General features: G+C 43.4%; 1 protein-coding gene across 1 annotated transcript in view; it reads left to right on the plus strand.

Annotated features, from left to right (window-relative positions):
• ITPR2 (inositol 1,4,5-trisphosphate receptor type 2) overlaps positions 1-15,577 on the plus strand; it is a 227,947-nt gene extending 212,370 nt beyond the window's left edge. Inside the window, 4 exon segments of the mRNA XM_075343322.1 lie at positions 1,030-1,122; positions 1,125-1,189; positions 10,906-11,067; positions 14,542-15,577. Of these exon segments, the coding sequence (XP_075199437.1) occupies positions 1,030-1,122; positions 1,125-1,189; positions 10,906-11,067; positions 14,542-14,628 (407 nt within the window). The 3' untranslated portion in view covers positions 14,629-15,577.
• The last annotated feature ends 6,307 nt before the right edge of the window (positions 15,578-21,884 follow it).

Genomic DNA, 21,884 nt, shown 5'->3' on the forward strand with positions numbered 1-21,884 from the left:
ATTTTTTTCTTTCTATCTTTTTTTTCTTTCTATCAGTCTTTCTCGTTTTTGTTCACTTTTGTTTTCTCACTTTCTCTTTATTCTGTTTCTTTTTGTTTGTTTTTGTTTTTTCTTTTTTTATTACTCTCTTCCTTTCTTCTCTCCACTTTTTTATGTCCTCCTACATCTTTTTAGCTTTCATCCTTTCTATCGTTACCTCTTTCCTTTTTTTTTATCCTTAGCTTGCTATACTTTTTTTACCCATTTCATTTTGTCTCCTCCTTGTTTATTTAGCCTTTTCTTTTTTCGCCTTCTCTTCTAGCCTTTGTCACTTGATCTTTCTTGTCTACTTCCCCGTCTCCTACTCTTTCTTTTTTCACTCCCTTCTTTTTTCTCTCTACCTCTTCCTGCTCACAATCCTACTCTATTATTTCCATTTTCTCTCTCTTTTTTCCTTCCCTTAATCTTTCTTTACCTCTTTCCATGTTCCTTCTTTTGCACTCCCCTATTCCTTCCGCCTTTTCTTTCTCTGTCTCCTCCTATTTCTGTCTTTCTCCTCGCTCTTCCATTTGTTTCTCTCCTTCGGTCCTTCATTTCCCTCTATTTTTTTTATTTTCTTCTCCTTCTTACCACTTTTTCTTGCACCACCCTATTTTATTCTCACTTTTATTTACCTTCTCTTCCCATCCCCTTTTCTTTCTTCACTGTCACCACTTTTTTTGCCCTGGTCTCTCTTTCTCCTTGTTTTTACCTCTCTCTCTCTTTCTCTCTCTCTCTTTCTCTTTCTCTTTCTCTCTCTTTCTCTCTTCTCTCTTCTCTCTCTCTCTTTCTCTCTTTCTCACTCTCTTTCTCTTTCTCTTTCTCTTTCTCTCTCTTTCTCTCTCTTTCTCTCTCTCTCTCTCTTTCTCTCTCTTTCTCTCTCTCTCTTTTTCACTCTTTCTCTCTCTTTTTCTCTTTCTCTCTCTCTCTTCTCTCTCTCTCTTTCTCTCTCTCTTTCTTTCTCTCTCGTCTTCCTCTTTTTTTTTTTATTTATTTATTTTTTTCTTGCAGGTCTGGAGAGAGACAAGTTTGACAATAAGACTGTGTCCTTTGAGGAGCACATCATGTCAGAACACTGCATGTGGCACTATTTGTACTTTATTGTTCTGTCAAAGTGAAGGACCCCACAGAATATACCGGCCCGGAGAGCTTTGTGGCTAAAATGATTGCAGTAAGTCACCAGAAATACTATATATAATCCTCATTTCATGCACTTGTAGCTTAAAATCTTATCTGAGCCCATACTTTACACTGCAGCTCAGCCCAGTCTGATTAGCTGCGGTGCATAAGCACAAGCCCAGCAGGACGTTGGTGCGTGGAGCGCTGATTCAAGGACATGAACCGCTTTATTTAGAGCCTTGATTCTGACCAACTAAAAAAGAATTCTAATTGTGAAACGGCGGAACTCTGAGAAAGCTCCACATTACATAAATTACCCTTCCAGTTATTTTTAGTGAGTGTAGTGACCCAATTAGAAGGGACTTTCTATCCCCGGTCCTGTCACACTTTTTCTCCCTTTTTCCTCTGTCTTGTTCACTTTCTCCGCATGCCCTCCCCTTTATTTTCTCTCCCTATCTTTATTCTCAACTGTTCTTGTGTATTACACCCCTTTAGCTCTTTTCCAGTCTAAGCACTTTCACTTTCTTTCCCCTCCCTTTCTCCATCTCCTCACCTTTCTCTCTCTATTTTTTTTCCTTTCTATCACCACCTATTTCTATTTATCACCAATTCTGTCTTTATTCCCTCCCTTTTATTGGCCATTTTTTCTTTGCCTTTTCTCTCTTTCCTCTCCATCTTCTCTATCACCTCCTTCTATCTGTTTCCTCCTTTTTTTCATCCATCAACTCCCTTTTTCGCCTTCTCTTTCCTTCTCATTGCCTCTTCTGTCTTAACTTTTTTCTTTGTACTTCTCCCCTTTTTCTCAGTCTCCATCTCTTTTCCACTATCCCCCCTCCTTTTTTCCTCTATCCCCCTCCCGTTGTACCTCTTCCTGACCTTTCATCCCCTCCCCTTTTTCTTTTTTGTCCATTTATTAACTCTTCTTTCTAATTTGTCTCCTCCCTTTTTCCTCAATCACCTCCCCTTTTTCTTTACCCCTACCACTTTATCTTCTCCCTTTTCATTCTATTGCCTCTTCTATCTCAACTCTTCTTTCTTTTCCCTACCATTATCTCTTTTGCCTCCCCTTCCTTTCTCTCCTCCCGTTTCTTCTCTCTCCCCCCGTTTCCTCTCTCTCCTCCCTTTTCTGTCTTTCCCTGCCCTTTTATCCCCTCCCCTTTTTCTTCTATTTCCACTTCTATAACCCCTTTTTTCTCTCCCTCCCTTTCTATCTGTCTCCTCCCATTTCCTCTATTTCCTCCTCTTTCTGTTTATCACTGCCCTTTAATTTTGCCTTCTTTAATCTCTATGGTCTCTTCTATCACAACCCTTCTAGTTCTTTATCCTCCAGTTTCTCTCTATTGCCTCCTCTTTCTCTCTGTCTCCTCCCTTTCTGTTAATATCCGCCCTTTATTTTTTTTTCTTTCATTTATCTCCTCTGTCTCAACACTTCTTTCTTTCCCTTGACTATTGCCTACCCTTTTTGTCTCCTCACCTTTTCTTATATGCCTTTATCTCTTCCTCTTTCTATCTATCCCTGGCAATTTATCCCCTCCCTTTTTATTTCCTCTGCTATCAACCCTTCTCTTTCTACCTTTCCTTTTTCTCTATTGCCCCCTCCCTTTTTATGTCTCCTCTCCTTTTCCTCTATCTCCCCTTCTTTCTGTTTACACACTCCCTTAATCTCCCCCTTTTATCTTTATGGCTTCTTCTATCTCAGCCCTTCTCTTTGTTTCCCCTCCTGTTCTCTATATTTGTCTCCTCTCCTTTTATACTCTCTACTCCCCTTTCTGTTTATCCCACCCCTTTTTCCTTTTTTTGTTTAGATTGCCTTTTTTAACTCAACCCTTCTCTTTCTTTTCTCTCCCGTTCTCTCTATTTTTCTGCTCCATTTTTCCTCTATCTCCTCCCACTTCTGTTTATCCTTTTCCCTTTATCCTCTTCCCTTTTCTATTTGTGTCCTCTTGTATCTAAACCTTTCTCATTCTAGCTTTCCCTTTCTCTCTATTGCCCCCTCCCTTTCTATGTCTCCTCTCCTTTTCCTCTATATCCTCTCCTTTCTGTTTATCACTGCCCTTAATCTTCCATGCTTTTATCTCTATGGCTTCTTCTATCTCAACCCTTCTCTTTCTTTTCCCTCCCGTTCTCTATTATTCTCCTCCCCTTTTCCTCTATCTCCTCCTTTTTCTATCTATCCCTGGCTTTTATCGCTTCCCCTTTATTTCTATTTCCTATGCTATCAACCCGTCTTGCCATCTCACTTTCTGTCTCCTCCCTTTCCTTTTTATCCCGTTATTATTCTCCTCCCTTTTTGTTTCTCTTGCCTGTTATCTCAAGCCTTCTCTCTCTTCCCTCCTGTCTTCTGTATCCCCTCCCCTTTCTATCTGTCTCATCCCCTTTTCTTCTATATCCTCCAACTCTGTTTATCCTTGCCCCTTTATCCTCTTCCCTTTTCTTTTTGTGGCCTCTTCTATCTCAACCCTTCTCTTTCTACCTCCCCCTATCTCTCTATTGCCCCCTCCCTTTCTATGTCTCCTCCCCTTTATTTTTATCACTGCCCTTTAATCTTCTTTTTTTCTACGTTTTCTTCTACCTCAACCCTTCTCTTTCTTTCCCCTCCCATTCGCTCTTATTCTCCTCCCCTTTTCCTCTATCTCCTCCTCTTTCTATCTATCCCTGCTCTTTATCGCTTCCCCTTTATTTCTGTTTCCTGTGCGATCAACCCTTCTCCTCCCCCACTATCTGTTTCCTTCCTTTCCTATTTATCCTTTCCCGTTATTTTACTCTTTTCTTTCTTTTGCCTCTGATTCACCCCCCATTTTCTTTAGCCTCTCCCCTTTTCTGTCTCCTCCCTTTTTCTTTAGCCTCTCCCCTTTTCTGTCTCCTCCCTTTTTATTTAGCCTCCCCCCCTTTTCTGTCTCCTCCCTTTTTCTTTAGCCTCTCCCCTTTTCTGTCTCCTTCCTTTTTCTTTAGCCTCTCCCCTTTTCTGTCTCCTCCCTTTTTCTTTAGCCTCTCCCCTTTTCTGTCTCCTCACTTTTTCTTTAGCCTCTCCCCTTTTCTGTCTCAACCCTTTTTCTTTAGCCTCTCCCCTTTTCTGTCTCCTTCCTTTTTCTTTAGCCTCTCCCCTTTTCTGTCTCCTCCCTTTTTCTTTGGCCTATCCCCTTTTCTGTCTCTTCCCTTTTTCTTTAGCCTCTCCCTTTTTCTGTCTCAACCCTTTTTCTTTAGCCTCTCTCCTTTTCTCTCTCCTCCCTTTTTCTTTAGCCTCTCCCCTTTTCTGTCTCCTCTCTTTTTCTTTAGCCTCTCCCCTTTTCTGTCCCCTCCCTTTTTCTTTAGCCTCTCCCCTTTTCTGTCTCCTCCCGTTTTCTTTAGCCTATCCCTTTTTCTGTCTCTTCCCTTTTTCTTTAGCTTTTCCCCTTTTCTGTCTCAATCCTTTTTCTTTAGCCTCTCCCCTTTTCTGTCTCCTCCCTTTTTCTTTAGCCTCTCCCCTTTTCTGTCTCCTCCCTTTTCCTTTAGCCTCTCCCCTTTTCTGTCTCCTCCGTTTTCCTTTAGCCTCTCCCCTTTTCTGTCTCCTCCCTTTTTCTTTAGCCTCTCCCCTTTTCTGTCTCCTCCCTTTTCTTTAGCCTCTCCCCTTTTCTGTCTCCTCCCTTTTTCTTTAGCCTCTCCCCTTTTCTGTCTCCTCCCTTTTTCTTTAGCCTCTCCCCTTTTCTGTCTCCTCCCTTTTTCTTTAGCCTCTCCCATTTTCTGTCTCCTCACTTTTTCTTTAGCCTCTCCCCTTTTCTGTCTCAACCCTTTTTCTTTAGCCTCTCCCCTTTTCTGTCTCCTCCCTTTTTCTTTAGCCTCTCCCCTTTTCTGTCTCTTCCCTTTTTCTTTAGCCTCTCCCTTTTTCTGTCTCAACCCTTTTTCTTTAGCCTCTCCCCTTTTCTGTCTCCTCCCTTTTTCTTTAGCCTCTCTCCTTTTCTCTCTCCTCCCTATTTCTTTAGCCTCTCCCCTTTTCTGTCTCCTCCCTTTTTCTTTAGCCTCTCCCCTTTTCTGTCCCCTCCCTTTTTCTTTAGCCTCTCCCCTTTTTCTGTCTCCTCCCGTTTTCTTTAGCCTATCCCTTTTTCTGTCTCTTCCCTTTTTCTTTAGCCTCTCCCCTTTTCTGTCTCAATCCTTTTTCTTTAGCCTCTCCCCTTTTCTGTCTCCTCCCTTTTTCTTTAGCCTCTCCCCTTTTCTGTCTCCTCCCTTTTCCTTTAGCCTCTCCCCTTTTCTGTCTCCTCCCTTTTCCTTTAGCCTCTCCCCTTTTCTGTCTCCTCCCTTTTCCTTTAGCCTCTCCCCTTTTCTGTCTCCTCCCTTTTTCTTTAGCCTCTCCCCTTTTCTGTCTCCTCCCTTTTTCTTTAGCCTCTCCCTTTTTCTGTCGCCTCCCTTTTCTTTAGCCTCTCCCCTTTTCTGTCTCCTCTTTTTCTTTAGTATCTCCCCTTTTCTGTCTCCTCTCTTTTTCTTTAGCCTCTCCCCTTTTCTGTCTCCTCCCTTTTTCATCTATCTTTTTTTTTTTCTCTGTCCCCTGCCTTTCTTTTTTTATATATCCTCCCTTTTCTATTACTATTATTTATGCACTTGTTCTGTGATCTCTCCCCTGCTCCTCGGTCCCTCCGCAGTACTTTACACTGCAGCTCGGCCTGGTCTGATTAGCTCCTGAGTATAAGCACAAGCCCAGCAGGAAGTCGGCACAGCTGGATCGCTGCAGTGAAACTTTTGAGCCGTGTTTCTGTGCAAAGTGGCCAAACAACGAACTAAAAATCCCAATTTTGAAGTTGTGACAAAGCTCGGCGTGGCGCAGTTATACAATCGGAGCTATTTTTAACGATTGTATTGACCCAATTTGGGAAGATGTCTCCCCAGATTGGGTATTTTATAAGGCGATAATGTATTTTGCTTACAGGTTCTATAATTGCCGCGTGTAGGAGGCAGACATATGAGGAGCCAGATCTGCTCAGCTGAAGTGCGCTTTACGTCTCGTACGACCCCTCGTCGCCTTCTGACTAATTTGTCTTTGCCGCACTTACTTATGTTAAACAGAACTTTAAATCTTAATCCAAAAAAAAAAGTCTTGGTGTCAAATTTACCAGGAATTAAAATTGTTGATTTTGCATCCAGTAATTCTCCTCCGTCTTCAATTAGTAAATTTTGCTTTAATAACTTAAATGCTCCATGTATTACGGATGCGATGCTAATGTATAACTTAATTGCTTGTTTGGGTTGGATGTAACGTTATTTTGGAGCTCGTCCAACACATAAACCGCAGGCGACACAGCCCCTTAAATGCAAAAATCCATAAGACGTATATTAAAGGGGGACTCCACTTTGTATTTTTTTTTTTATTAATATATTAGGGAGTTGGTTAAGTAACAATTCCCTAATATAATGTCATTACCAGAATCGCTCCTGGTAGCCACCATGGAGAGGCAAATCTGGAATTTGGGGGGAAAAAAAATGGGCAAAAGTTGCTCTTGTTTAGCTTGTCGCAGCTCCTCCCCTCCTCTGCAGAGCGAGTGTAGATCATGTGACTTTTGCTGTCCAGTGTCTGCTCGACTTCTGGTCAATCTACTTGTGGGAACGGTGTGAGACCACTAATATGGCCGCGTCTGAGATGTTATCCACCTCACAGACCCCAAGATATTCCCGGCAGAGGAGATCTGGTTGGTGCTCAAGTTGTTGGAGGGTGATGGAAAATGTGTGTCCTCTAAATAACTCAACACGATGCCATTAATGTCTAAACTGCTGGCAACAAAAGTGAGTACACCCCTAAGTGACAATGGCCAAATTGTGCCCAATTAGCCATTTTCCCTCCCTGGTGTCATGTGACTCATTAGTGTTACAAGGTGTCAGGTGTGAATGGGGAGCGGGGGTGTTACACACACTCTCTCATACTGGTCACTGGAAGTTCAGCATGGCTCCTCATGGCAAAGAATTCTCTGAGGATCTGAGAAAAATAATTGTTGCTCTACAAAAAGGTGGCTTAAGCTATAAGAAGATTGCCGACACCCTGACCCTGAGCTGCAGCATGGTGGCTAAGACCATACAGTGGTATAACCAGACAGGATCCACTCAGAACAGCCTTCACCATGGCCGACCACAGAAGCTGTGTGCACGTGGTCAGCGTCATATCCAGAGGTCGTCTTTTCAGAATAGACGTATGAGTGCAGCCAGCATTGCTGCAGAGGATACAGGGGTGGGGGTCCGTCTGTCAGTGCTCAGACCATACGCCGCACACTGCAGAGGTTACAGGGGTGGGGGGTCCGCCTGACAGTGCTCAGACATTACGCCACATACACATTGATCTGCATGATTTTTCATCCCAGAAGGAAGCCTCTTCTAAAGATGAGGCACAAGAAAGCCACCAACAGTTTGCTGAAGACAAACAGACTAAGGACATGGGTTACTGGAGTCTGATGAGACCAAGAGAAACTTATTTGGTTCTGATGGTGTCAGTGTGTGTGGCGGCTCCAGGTGAGGAGGACAAAGAAAAGTGTGTCCTGCCTACAGTCAGGCATGGTGGTGGAGGGTCATGGTTTGGGGCTGCATGATTAGTGCCAGCTGTGGGGAGCTACAGATCATTGAGGGAACCATGAATGCCAACATGTACTGTAATATACTGAAGCAGAGCAGGATCCCCCCCCCCCTTCATATTCCAACATGCTAACAACCGCAAACACCTCCAAGACCCCCACTGCCTCTCTACAGAAACGGAGTGTGAGGGTGCTGGGTTGGCCAAGCGTCTCCAGACCTAAACCTTATGGAGCATCTGTGGGGCCTCCTCATACAGAGGGTGGAGGAGCGTGAGGTCTAACATCCACCAGCTAGAGATGTCGCCATGGAGAATGAAGAAGAGGATGAAGGCAGTGCTGGAAAATAGTGGCGGCCACACAAAATATTCACACCAAGGGCACAATTTGGTCATTTTCACTTAGGGGTGTACTCACTTTTGTTGCCAGCGGTTTAGACATTAATGGTTGTGTGTTAAGTTTAGAGGACACTAAATTTACCCTGTTCTACAAGCTGCACACTGACACTGCACATTGTATCACAGGGTCAGATCTTCAGTGTTGTCCCATTAAAAAGATATAATAAAATATTTACAAAAATGTCAAAGGTGTACTCACTTTTGTGATATACTCTATATTAATAGTGCCATACAGTGTCCATGTCAGTAGTGCCAGTGCAGATATCAGTAGTCCATACACTGCCTATGTTAATAGTGCCATATACTGCCCATTTCATTACTTCCATATGGTAACCATACTAATGGGCTAGTACCGTCCCCATATAAATAGCGCCGCACAGTGGCCATGCAGGGTGTTGGCATTTTGACCACTTGTCTATATTAAATACCCCTCCAGACATAATTGTACTGAGCTATGGGGAGGAGAACCCTCGTAGCCGTGAGCGCTGTCATAGTTCACATTTCTCTGTGGCAGTGCCGGGTGACGCAGGACACAGCAGAGCGGGAGTTGGAGGTGTCGGTGTTATACGTGTCTCACACGCCCTGTGGAGATCCATCGGATCAGAGTTCACCGCATAATCTGTGGTAAACAGTCACAGGACCCATAATGGGCGCACGTGCGGCGCGGCTGATGCACGTGGCTCTTTATGGCCTCGTAAACTCTGCTGAACCTGGAATTGTCGCTCTCTAGCACACATCGTTATCAGGACCCAGGCTCTAAATTACCCAAACCTCCTGTTTATCTGGATACTGTCCTGAATGACACGAGGTGGCGGAAATCATTCCAGGGCAGAGGACGCCACGCAGGATCATAATACCGTATATATATATATACCTGAAATAATAATGATGGGCTCTTCAGTGACAGGAATCACAATGAGGGACCTAATCCTGACTTACACCCTATATTATCATCGTGCCCAGAGTAAAGATTCAGCTGCTGACTGTACTTGTCCCATCTCAGCGCAGGCACCTATAGAGCGCACACACCCATAGAGCGCAGGCACCCATAGAGCGCAGGCACCCATAGAGCGCAGGCACCCATAGAGCGCAGGCACCCATAGAGCGCAGGCACCCATAGAGCGCACGCACCCATAGAGCGCAGGCACCCATAGAGCGCAGGCACCCATAGAGCGCACGCACCCATAGAGCGCAGGCACCCATAGAGCGCACACACCCATAGAGCGTGCACATCCATTGAGCGCACACACCCATAGTGCACGCGTCCATAGAGCACATGTGTCCATAGAGCACACACACCCATAGAGCGCAGGCACCCATAGAGCGCACACACCCATAGAGCGCACACACCCATAGAGCGCACGCGTCCATAGAGCGCACACACCAATAGAGCGCACACACCCATAAAGTGCAGGCACCCATAGAGCGCAGGCACCCATAGAACGCACACACCCATAGAGCGCACGCACCCATAGAGCGCAGGCACCCATAGAGCGCACACACCCATAGAGCGTGCACATCCATTGAGCGCACACACCCATAGTGCACGCGTCCATAGAGCACATGTGTCCATAGAGCACACACACCCATAGAGCGCAGGCACCCATAGAGCGCACACACCCATAGAGCGCACACACCCATAGAGCGCACGCGTCCATAGAGCGCACACACCAATAGAGCGCACACACCCATAAAGTGCAGGCACCCATAGAGCGCAGGCACCCATAGAACGCACACACCCATAGAGCGCACACACCCATAGAGCGCACACACCCATAGAGCGCAGGCGTCCATAGAGCGCAGACGTCCATAGAGCGCACACACCAATAGAGTGCAGGCGTCCATTGAGTGCACACACCCATAGAGCGCAGGCACCCATAGAGCGCAGGCACCCATAGAGCGCACACACCCATAGAGCGCAGGCGTACATAGAGCGTACACACCCATAGAGCGCACACACTCATAGAGCGCAGGCGTCCATAGAGCATAAGCGTCCATAGAGCACAGGCACCCATAGAGCGCACACACTCATAGAGCATAGGCGTCCATAGAACACAGGCGACCATAGATCGCAGGCACCAATAGAGCGCACACACCCATAGAGTGCAGGCGTCCATAGAGTGCAGGCGTCCATAGAGTGCAGGGTGCAGGCGCAACCGCCACTCCACAGGACACCTGATCAGGGGTTCCACCATTATTTAGACCCTTCTCCTGTTTATTATTAGAAATCCCATTTTCACGTCTGACATTAGTGAATTTGGATTTGGGGGGGTTCTTCCTTTCAGGTCTCATCTATTAACCCGAGCTGAATGTGGCTGCGCAGAGCGTCTCTCTTCCTGGAGGACCTGATACGTCCCTGCACTACTGGGCTAGTTTACTGTGCTGTGTAATACCTCATCTGACCTGCGGGTGTGCTGTAGGAAAATCCACAACTTCCAGCCGATCACTGGAGAGATCCCAACAACTTGCTAACCTTATTATCTGGAATATCCAAATGAACGATGATTGTCCCCTTTAAGCTTTATTTACATAACAGTGGACAACCCTTAAAGCTGCTAACCAGTGGAAACTTGGAATGCTGAATGACAACCAATATGGCCACTATTTTATGCCTAATGATGTAGGACAAATTGCACTTGGCAATCATCGGGAGTGAGGGTTGGTCCCAGCTCAGACACATCTATGGTAGATGTCTCATGAGATGCCGGAATCTTTTTAAAGGCGTACATACCCTTTTTCCCTTCCAGGGATCGGACCTGTTTGGAAGCCCCACTGATGGCTGTTGTGACTACATGTCCTCGTTGTGATATCTGCTGCCAGATACATTTTCCTCTTTGCTCTTTTTACAGGAAAAAAACTTGGACTGGTTTCCTCGGATGCGCGCCATGTCCCTCGTCAGCAGCGAGGGCGAAAACGAGCAGAATGAAATCAGGAATTTGCAGGAAAAATTGGAGTCTACGATGAGCCTTGTGAAGCAGCTGTCCGGGCAACTGGCTGAATTGAAGGAGCAGGTGGGTAAAGGTGGAGTCTGGGGGGGTCTGTCACATCTACAAAACAAGAGGGGGCGGAGCATTTCACGAGATCTCTCTTTGAATCCTTATATCATGCTCCGCCCCTGCGGAACCTCCGCCAGGTATAACACAGTTTACATCAATTTTGCCTTCAGAAATCCCAATGACAACAAGAAATATATAGTCTACCAGATTCTTGGTGGTTCACAGTGGAGGTCCTGATTTTAGTGACCACGTCTTCAATGTCCGCAGACCCTAATAAGGTGTATGGAAAGGGGCAGTCAACTTTATTAGTGACACCATGGGAGGAGCTTGTAGTGGAATAAGTGATAACCACAGGTTTGATTGAGAAATGTGATCAGATTGGTTTTCAGATCCCTTCCCCCACATGGAAGGGAGGAGCAAAGATTTTCTAGTCTAAGGAAATCCATCATATGAAATTAATATTAGGTTTGATTTTCCAACAATATCATGACTTCCAACTCTATCAAACCGATTCTGACAAATTCTACCAATTAATTTGATGGGTATCATCAAGGTTCTAGATGGGTACCATCAAGGCTCTAGTATTTTTTTATGTCAAAAATCAACCTCATTAAAAATACCTCAGCATATTCCAAAGTCAGATGAAGTAGAGGTGCCTAGGGACCATTTGGGTGACTACTATTTCGGCATACCAACTCTGAAAGTTCCTTCTGTCATACAGTATACTGCCTCTCCATGCTGCACAGACTTGTTTTAGATCAAGCTGCGGTCTCAGGGTGGCATTTCTGAGACCGATTTCTTGAGCAGTGCTACTTTCCATCCTTTTTTTCTCCCTCCTAAGACTACCTGCAAACAAACTCGAAGTTATCCAAAGCTGCAGCTTATTTTCCCAGACTCTGAGGGTTCAGGAGCTTGTTGACTGCTCCTTGCCATCTCCTGAACCCGCTGACCGCTGCTGGCAGAGGACACGCAGGAGCTGCTCCTATTCAGCGGCCTGGCCTTGTGGGGGGATGACGCTCTTACTTTTCCGGCTCTGGCGCCCACACTGATAATCAAGTACCTCTTCCTTGGCTCCATGGAGGAAACTAATTAGCTGTATAGGGGTCATACAAAGTGCGGGGTCCTAAACGGCCCGATCACTGCTGCTACCGCTCATCACATCTACCCAGTCACCATCAGATGAGAGAGTTAAAGGCAATGTCTCATAAAGGCATACCATGTCCATATACATCTATAGCAACACTATAAAGGAGTGACCTCTACTTCGTTGGACCCCTAGGTCTGTCCTATCTACCCTTTCCTAGCCAGCTTCTACTTTTCCCCTACAGCCAATCAGAACTTTCCCTGTCAATCACCTTCTTTTCTTCTGGCCCTGGTAGGTGACAGATTATCAAATATTGTGGATTAACCTATGCCGGATTAGAGGAATTTCAATATATATATATATATATATATATATATATATATATATATATATATATATATATATATATATGTGTATATATATATATATATATATATATACACATATACACATACATATATATATATATATATACATACATATATATATATATATATACACACATATATATATATATATATATATATATATATACAGTTAGGTCCAGAAATATTTGGACAGTGACACAAGTTTTGTTATTTTAGCTGTTTACAAAAACATGTTCAGAAATACAATTCTATATATAATATGGGCTGAAAGTGCACACTCCCAGCTGCAATATGAGAGTTTTCACATCCAAATCGGAGAAAGGGTTTAGGAATCATAGCTCTGTAATGCATAGCCTCCTCTTTTTCAAGGGACCAAAAGTAATTGGACAAGGGACTCTAAGGGCTGCAATTAACTCTGAAGGCGTCTCCCTCGTTAACCTGTAATCAATGAAGTAGTTAAAAGGTCTGGGGTTGATTACAGGTGTGTGGTTTTGCATTTGGAAGCTGTTGCTGTGACCAGACAACATGCGGTCTAAGGAACTCTCAATTGAGGTGAAGCAGAACATCCTGAGGCTGAAAAAAAAGAAAAAATCCATCAGAGAGATAGCAGACATGCTTGGAGTAGCAAAATCAACAGTCGGGTACATTCTGAGAAAAAAGGAATTGACTGGTGAGCTTGGGAACTCAAAAAGGCCTGGGCGTCCACGGATGACAACAGTGGTGGATGATCGCCGCATACTTTCTTTGGTGAAGAAGAACCCGTTCACAACATCAACTGAAGTCCAGAACACTCTCAGTGAAGTAGGTGTATCTGTCTCTAAGTCAACAGTAAAGAGAAGACTCCATGAAAGTAAATACAAAGGGTTCACATCTAGATGCAAACCATTCATCAATTCCAAAAATAGACAGGCCAGAGTTAAATTTGCTGAAAAACACCTCATGAAGCCAGCTCAGTTCTGGAAAAGTATTCTATGTACAGATGAGACCAAGATCAACCTGTACCAGAATGATGGGAAGAAAAAAGTTTGGAGAAGAAAGGGAACGGTACATGATCCAAGGAACACCACATCCTCTGTAAAACATGGTGGAGGCAACGTGATGGCGTGGGCATGCATGGCTTTCAATGGCACTGGGTCACTTGTGTTTATTGATGACATAACAGCAGACAAGAGTAGCCGGATGAATTCTGAAGTGTACCGGGATATACTTTCAGCCCAGATTCAGCCAAATGCCGCAAAGTTGATCGGACAGCGCTTCATAGTACAGATGGACAATGACCGCAAGCATACAGCCAAAGCTACCCAGGAGTTCATGAGTGCAAAAAAGTGGAACATTCTGCAATGGCCAAGTCAATCACCAGATCTTAACCCAATTGAGCATGCATTTCACTTGCTCAAATCCAGACTTAAGACGGAAAGACCCACAAACAAGCAAGACCTGAAGGCTGCGGCTGTAAAGGCCTGGCAAAGCATTAAGAAGGAGGAAACCCAGCGTTTGGTGATGTCCATGGGTTCCAGACTTAAGGCAGTGATTGCCTCCAAAGGATTCGCAACAAAATATTGAAAATAAAAATATTTTGTTTGGGTTTGGTTTATTTGTCCAATTACTTTTGACCTCCTAAAATGTGGAGTGTTTGTAAAGAAATGTGACAATTCCTACAATTTCTATCAGATATTTTTATTCAAACCTTCAAATTAAACGTTACAATCTGCACTTGAATTCTGTTGTAGAGGTTTCATTTCACATCCAATGTGGTGGCATGCAGAGCCCAACTCGCGAAAATTGTGTCACTGTCCAAATATTACTGGACCTAACTGTAATATATATATATATATATATATATATATATATATATATATATATATATATATATATATATATATATATATATATATATATATAATATGTGTATATATATATGTATGTGTATATGTGTATGTATGTGTGTATATATATATATATATATATATATATATATACGTGTGTGTGTGTGTGTATGTATGTATATATATTTTATTTTTTTATTTTTTTTTACAGATGACAGAACAAAGGAAAAACAAGCAGCGTCTGGGATTTCTGGGCTCGAACTCCTCTCACGTCAACCATCATCTCTCTCCGCACTGATTCTGCGGATGACACGTCGATATCGCCGCCATCCCTGTTATTGCTGGTATGGAGGGTACAGAGGAAGATGGACTGGTCGGAGCCGCAACGGACTGAAAAAGGGACCACAACTGCGGACGTACAAGGCACTGTCGCCTGTGCGGCCCCCGTATGGGATCTCCTCCAGTTTGTCGCACTCCTCGGAGAGTGATACTGACATCTGGGCAAAGACTGGATCTGCTAAGCAATGACTGCACAACCCGCGCCGTGCCTTTAAGACCTGAACAAGGGATCTTCTTGTAGAGACGTTTTTAATTTTGCTTTTTTTATTCCGCTAACGTCTGGGGCTCATCAGGAACTATTTTTCATCATCTCATTACAATGCAGGGAGTTTTATTAATGCCATCTTAAAGGGGTACTTCATACAAGTGACGCGTAATAATTTTGTAAAGAAAACTTCCGATGTGACTGCGCTGTCATTTCCAATCATTTTTAATATTTCTGCTTGCTGCCAGTGAATGGAAACACGCCTGTTTATATCCAGAGATCAGTCCTGCACTTTCACTGCAAATCTAGACAATCCTCTGCGAGTTAAGACACAAACTCTTAACTGGATGATGATGACAGCAAGCAGAGATTTTGAACACTATGAGGAATTGACATATAGTCTGTTGGCAAAAACAATAATAGAGAGTTTTAACAATCAGGATTTTGCTGGAACAATCCTGAGAAATTGGGTCATAAAGGGGCATGGTTAGGCAAAACCACACCCCAGTTTTAACATTTTGGGGGGGACTTATATTCTTCAATTACATAAAGATGGATGAGTGCCTCTACAATCATCTCATCGGGGGCAGGGGTGTATTATGTTTTATGATTTTTATAGAACTCTGTACATATAATGGTCCATGGATCGGACCGGGGACCACTGTAAAGACTAGTGCAATAAAGACAATGTATTAGACGATCACTGTGATCGTCACTCTTCTTTATTCAAAAAGTACAAGGTAATATGTCACCAGGTCAAAAGTGGGCAGTTTTTGGTCCTATTTTATTTCCTCTGCTCGTCTGAGCATTCCACTTTTTTTTTTTTTCAGGGCGGGGAGGTAATTCCGCCATACGGTTCTAGAGATATGGGCTATTTGCTCTATAGTAATAGGGCATGGCTTACAGGATCCTCAGGGGCGTGTCTTTGCATAATTATCCTGTGAGCCACACCCCCTTAGTAAAGGCCATAAAATTAGCTCTAGGTAAAAAAAATCATATCTCTTGGACAGTATGGGGGATTTTAAAAAGCATAAAAATGGAATATTCAGGAAAGCAGAGGCAATAAAAAGGAGCAAGAACTGGCAACTTTTGACTTGGTGAAAGACCCTCCTTTAAAGTGATGGTGATGCAAATATAAGAAGCTTATAAGTATAAGAGGAGCGGGCGATATCTGTCACATGTATGGATATAAATGTCTCTCAAAATTAGGTAACAAAGTAGTGATACTGTTGCACTGTATTAGAAATAATGGCCTCAAGACCTAACTGCCCCCCCCCCCCCCTCCAATTGAAGTGGACCGGTCTTTGATCACCATAGAACTCTGTGGCGATGGATGTTCCATTTGGCAGGATTAAAGGGGGAGGGGGCGCAGGTGTCTGTGATATCATTGCTGGAATATGACAATATTACGACCCTCCTCCATTTTTTGCTATACTGAGGAAAGCTAATTTGCATACTTTTTCTTCCAAGACTCCTTGTACCAGCTGCATATCCCTAAGGAGAACCAGAAGTATCAGAAAGCATGTCCCTCCGGGCAATTAATTAATAATACATATGAGCAAACTGCCTGCAGCTTGACCGCCACATTGAACCGCTACAGTCACGTGACCTAATCAACAGTAATAACGGTAAACGTCACGGGACCCGGGCGGGGGGGAGTGAAAACGAAAGAACGTAATAAAAATGAACCAGAGGAGCACGGATCTAATCATTGATGGAAGGAGTAACCCTCCGGTGGTCCCTGCGGACCCCTCACTAAGTACAGAACTCTTCACCATGTTCTATATAATGTAGAATTAACCCCTCCTGTGCTGAACTCGCAATCCACGTCTTTTTCTTTCCAGTAAGGGTATTTTCGTGAGTGCAGCGGCGCATCGTTACTCATCATCCAAAGGTCCGCGCTCTACAATGTGTTTATTCCTTGACATAACGGCTCCCACCTTATAGAAACATTGATCGGCGGCCGTCTAGACATCCTTTCATAAAAGAGGCTTTGTCAGTGCTGACAAACGCGCGGGCGCTCGCTCAGAGAGGGGGTGTAAAATGGCTCCGTGCCGTGTGATAGCGCAGATTAACCCCATACAGTACTTAAAGGAGTATTCCAGGTTTATCAGTGTTTAAGGAAGTCGGGCATCTACCCCCTGAGTGCGGCCACATCCGTCCACACAAAGCCCATCCCCCCATGAGAAAACGAGTTGGAGCCTACTTTTCAGAATTAGAGGCACATCCCCATAAAAGTGACGCAGGGACTTAAAATATTGATACATCTGTCCCTTTGTGTTTCGACACGGCCTTGCAGTAAAAAATGGTGGTCGTAGTAATAATAACAACAACATTAATCCAGTAATAATAAGACCTGAAGTATGTTATCTTGTGGGATCGTTCCATGAATCCTCAGGGGAGGGGCTTGTGTGAATTTGCATAAAAATGGATGTTGCGGGCTCCTTTTAGGGCGACCCTGAGTTAAGCAGGGGTGGAGCATAGTAAAATTTGATGGGTTGCTTCTTTGTGTAATGGCGTGGCAGACACATCACCAAGACGTGCAAACTGTTAGGATTGTGCGAAGACAATCCTGCCGTTCATATTGTTTATCACCTAAGCAATTTGGGAACAGTTTTGGTCATTTGGGGGTGTCCAGGTTGGGTCTAAATATCCCAATTTGGGGCATTGAAATAATTGAAGGTCGATAGCAACGATCACATCACTGCTTACATTTTCTCACCAGTACTAAAAAAAGCTAAAACTGAAATCTGATTGGTTGTTATGGGGCCTCCATTTTGGGCATCAAAATGTTGCCCATAGCAACCAGTCTAGTGCATTTCTGAAAAGGAAACTTGAAATCTCATTGGTTGATAAGAACGCACTAAATGAGGATGTTCAACCAATCAGATTTCAACTTTCACTTTCCAAATGCAGGTTAGTAAATGTAAGCAGCGATGTGATTGGTTGCTATGGGTAACAGCTCCTGTGCTTTTCTAACACAAGGCCTGAACTATGGGAAGAATGATGAGGCCTCTGTGGGTTATGGTCCAACCTCAGACCTCACACATTATCCTGTGTGTGCCCTAATGACACCCCCACACAGGAAGCATTATGGTGTACCACACATTCCCTTCCCCCACACACAGGCGGGAACTTTTTATCTGAGCGCTGGGCGTCCCCGAATGGGAATATTCCTTCTTCTGGGAGGTTATGGGGTGAGATAATGAGGACGTCTGCCCCATACGTGACCCGTCTGACTGGAAAACCAGATGTTGTTCCCCGTTACTGGAATCTTCATTTCAAAGAAACCACAAATTTGGATGAACTCATCTCCATCCGCGAGGAACCGCAGAGATGTCCATGCTCCATGTCCTGGGCGCCCGCCATAGATGTTACTATGTGGAAAAATGGCACAAATGCAACCAACAATAAGGCGCTGCTTTCCTTCACAACCCAATGAGTCAAGTTTTGTTTTGTTTTTTTGTTTTTTAAAGGGGGTTTCCAAAATGTAACATCACCTCCTAGTATTAGTGAGAAGTTAGAGCAGTGGCTGAGTTTTTGTAATTTTGGGCCAAATTATCAAGATATTGCCATATTTCTATTCAATTAGGCAGACATTTGTATAGAAATTTAAAGTGGAAGTACCGCCATATTGGTAACTGCCTCAGAAAGTGGATCTTGGCCACCATCATTTTCTGAGAAGCTAATCTAATCCATTTTAGACAGTATTGCTTGTCATGTCAGCCCATATAATGTTGCCATATAATGCTGAAATAATTCTACCACATGAAACCCATATAATAGCACCATACAGTGCCAGGATAATACTGCCATATAAAGCTCACACAATACTACTACTACAAAGTGCTAAGATGATACTACCATATAGACACAACCCAATGGTATTACATAGTGCCAAAATACAGCCATATAGTGCAATTGTACTGATGAATACTGCTCTTCTCATACAACTTTATAGTCCCAGAGTAAGATTGCCATATACAGCCCATTTAATGGCACAATAAGGTGACATGCCAAGGCAGCCAAAATACTGCCATACATAGCTCACTCATTACCAACACAAAGTGGCAGAAAAATACTGTCATATATAGCCTCCATAATACCATCATACAGTGCCAGGATAATACTGTCCTATAGAGTCTGCATAATACCATCACACAATGCCAGGATAATACTGTCATATAGAGCCTCCATAATACCATCACACAATGCCAGGATAATACTGTCATATATAGCCTCCATAATACCATCATACAGTGCCAGGATAATACTATCCTATAGAGCCTGCATAATACCATCACACAATGCCAGGATAATACTGTCATATAGAGCCTCCATAATACCATCATACAGTGCCAGGATAATACTGTCATATACAGCCCACACAATTCCAACACAATGTGCCAGGATAATACTGTCATATGGAGCCTCCATAATACCATCATACAGTACCAGGAGAATTCTGGCTTATACAGCCCCCATAATACTTCTAACATATACAGGTCAGTATACAGACAACCTAGTGGTACCACATAGTGCCAAAGTAATACAGCCATATAATGCCATACTACTGATATATACAGATCGCCCTATATTAGTGCCAAGATAATATAAGTGATTATTGCCATCATAATACAGTTTAGTACAGACCACATAATACTACTACAAAGCGATACTATAATATAACCATATACAGACCACCTAATTGTAACATATAATGTCAAATTATGTCATAGTTTTATAATACTGTATATACAGCTCACTGCATGCCACCCTAAAGCATCAATATAATACTGCCATACAAAGTCTACCTAATGCTACTATATAGTTCTCTAATACTGTCAAATACAACCTATGTAATTCCTAATGCAGCCATACAATGCCACAATACTATCATTTACAGCCAGCATATAACCACTACAATGTTCCATAGTAATACTGCCATATAAACCCCAACTAATGCCACTATATACTGCCATATATAAACCGCAGATTACCAGCACATAAAGCCAAGATAATATTGCCACATACAGGCATCCTTATACTGCCATATAGTAACCAAATAATACTACAACTTAGCTCATAACTAATACTACCATACAACACTGGGAAATATGCCATATACAGATATTATTTTCTTAAATAACCCGTGTAATAGTCCCATATTGTGAATAAATAATGCCGTGACTCAATTCAGAAATAATACCGCTATATTCTGCCACATAACACTGGATGATTTTAATTTTATAATTAAAGGCTCCATTAGCAATTCTGCACATTGCATAAAAAAAAAAATTTTACAGCCCACCAGGCTCACTAGCTATTTTTATTTACACCGCCATATGGCTGCAATATCACAAATGAATATGCACTTTAAAAATAATGTGCGTCATTAATAACTTTAAAAATTAGGCGTGGGAAAGAAATATTGGTGCATATGTACAGCAGAGTGGGTGGGCCGGACAGACTCCCCCCTAAATTAAGAGCTCTTAGTAGAAGTGTGCCATGTATGCCGCCAGACTGTGCACTACCACCGCTATCATTTCCATTCAGCCTCATGGATTTTGATGTCGGATCTCTCTGTATATAGATTTCCCTCTTGCTGTAGATAGATATTCGCCCTGTCCCGAGGCGGGAGGCGCACACTGTACCTCGCTGTAGGATGTAATGCTACCTAAGGAAACCCTGTGGAGTTCCGGAATGTCCAATACGAAGAAAACCCTTGTAATTACAGTTTACACAGGACGGTAACTCTTCTACCTGGTGACGGCAGAGAGTAAAGTGTCAGGTATTCAGGGTACGAGGCGGGTGTAAGGAATGAGGCGAAACTATGTCACAGAACATCAAATATCTCCAAATATAACCGTGACTCACGCCTGCGCTGACTGCTGCGAGCCTGCGGTCATCTGTCAGTCACGGAAAGGTACTTATATATAGAGGGTTAACTTCCCAAACTCCTGTCATTATCAGCAGTCTGAGCTGCAATACCAGACACTACCTGTAGACAAGTGGGGCGCTGTTTCTGAAAAGAGCTTATGTGTTTCTAAACCTGTGCTACCCCTATAACGCCCTAGCAGGATCCCGCCTGGTGCCTATGGTTGTGCCTCTTGTCCACTCTTAGGGCATGGTAATAAGACAGGTAGGTCAATCCATGGTACTTAGCTTTAGACCCTGAGAGCAACCTATTTCTCGCTTGTGGGGAGCATCAGCCGCCTGCCTAACATGGCGCGTAGTGTCATGTATAATCACATAGCCGCTACGAATATTTTCTAATTATCACATGACCTAAAAGCAGCCGAATGTGCGGAGATCACCGACTCTGCCTGACACAGAATCCATCATCGGAAATTATCTGCTCTGATTAAAAATCACTTTCATATGAAGCTGGTGGAAATGATGAATCTCCTGCCTGCCAGAAAAACACACAGTACCACTGTATTACTCTGTATATATACACTGCACAGTACCACTCCTCCTGTCCTGTATACTGGGTGTAATCCTCAGTATCTGTATTATTCTGTTTATATACACTTCACAGTACCACTCCTCCTGTCCTGTATACTGGGTGTAATCCTCAGTATCTGTATTATTCTGTTTATATACACTTCACAGTACCACTCCTCCTGTCCTGTATACTGGGTGTAATCCTCAGTATCTGTATTATTCTGTATATATACACTGCGCAGTACCACTCCTCCTGTCCTGTATACTGGGTGTAATCCTCAGTATCTGTATTATTCTGTATATATACACTGCACAGTACCACTCCTCCTGTCCTGTATACTGGGTGTAATCCTCAGTATCTGTATTATTCTGTATATATACACTGCACAGTACCACTCCTCCTGTCCTGTATACTGGGTGTAATCCTCAGTACCTGTATTATTCTGTATATATACACTGCACAGTACCACTCCTCCTGTCCTGTATACTGGGTGTAATCCTCAGTATCTGTATTATTCTGTATTATTCTGTATATATACACTGCACAGTACCACTCCTCCTGT

Source organism: Anomaloglossus baeobatrachus, chromosome 4, assembly GCF_048569485.1.
Source record: "Anomaloglossus baeobatrachus isolate aAnoBae1 chromosome 4, aAnoBae1.hap1, whole genome shotgun sequence".
NCBI classification, from domain to species: Eukaryota; Metazoa; Chordata; class Amphibia; order Anura; family Aromobatidae; genus Anomaloglossus; species Anomaloglossus baeobatrachus.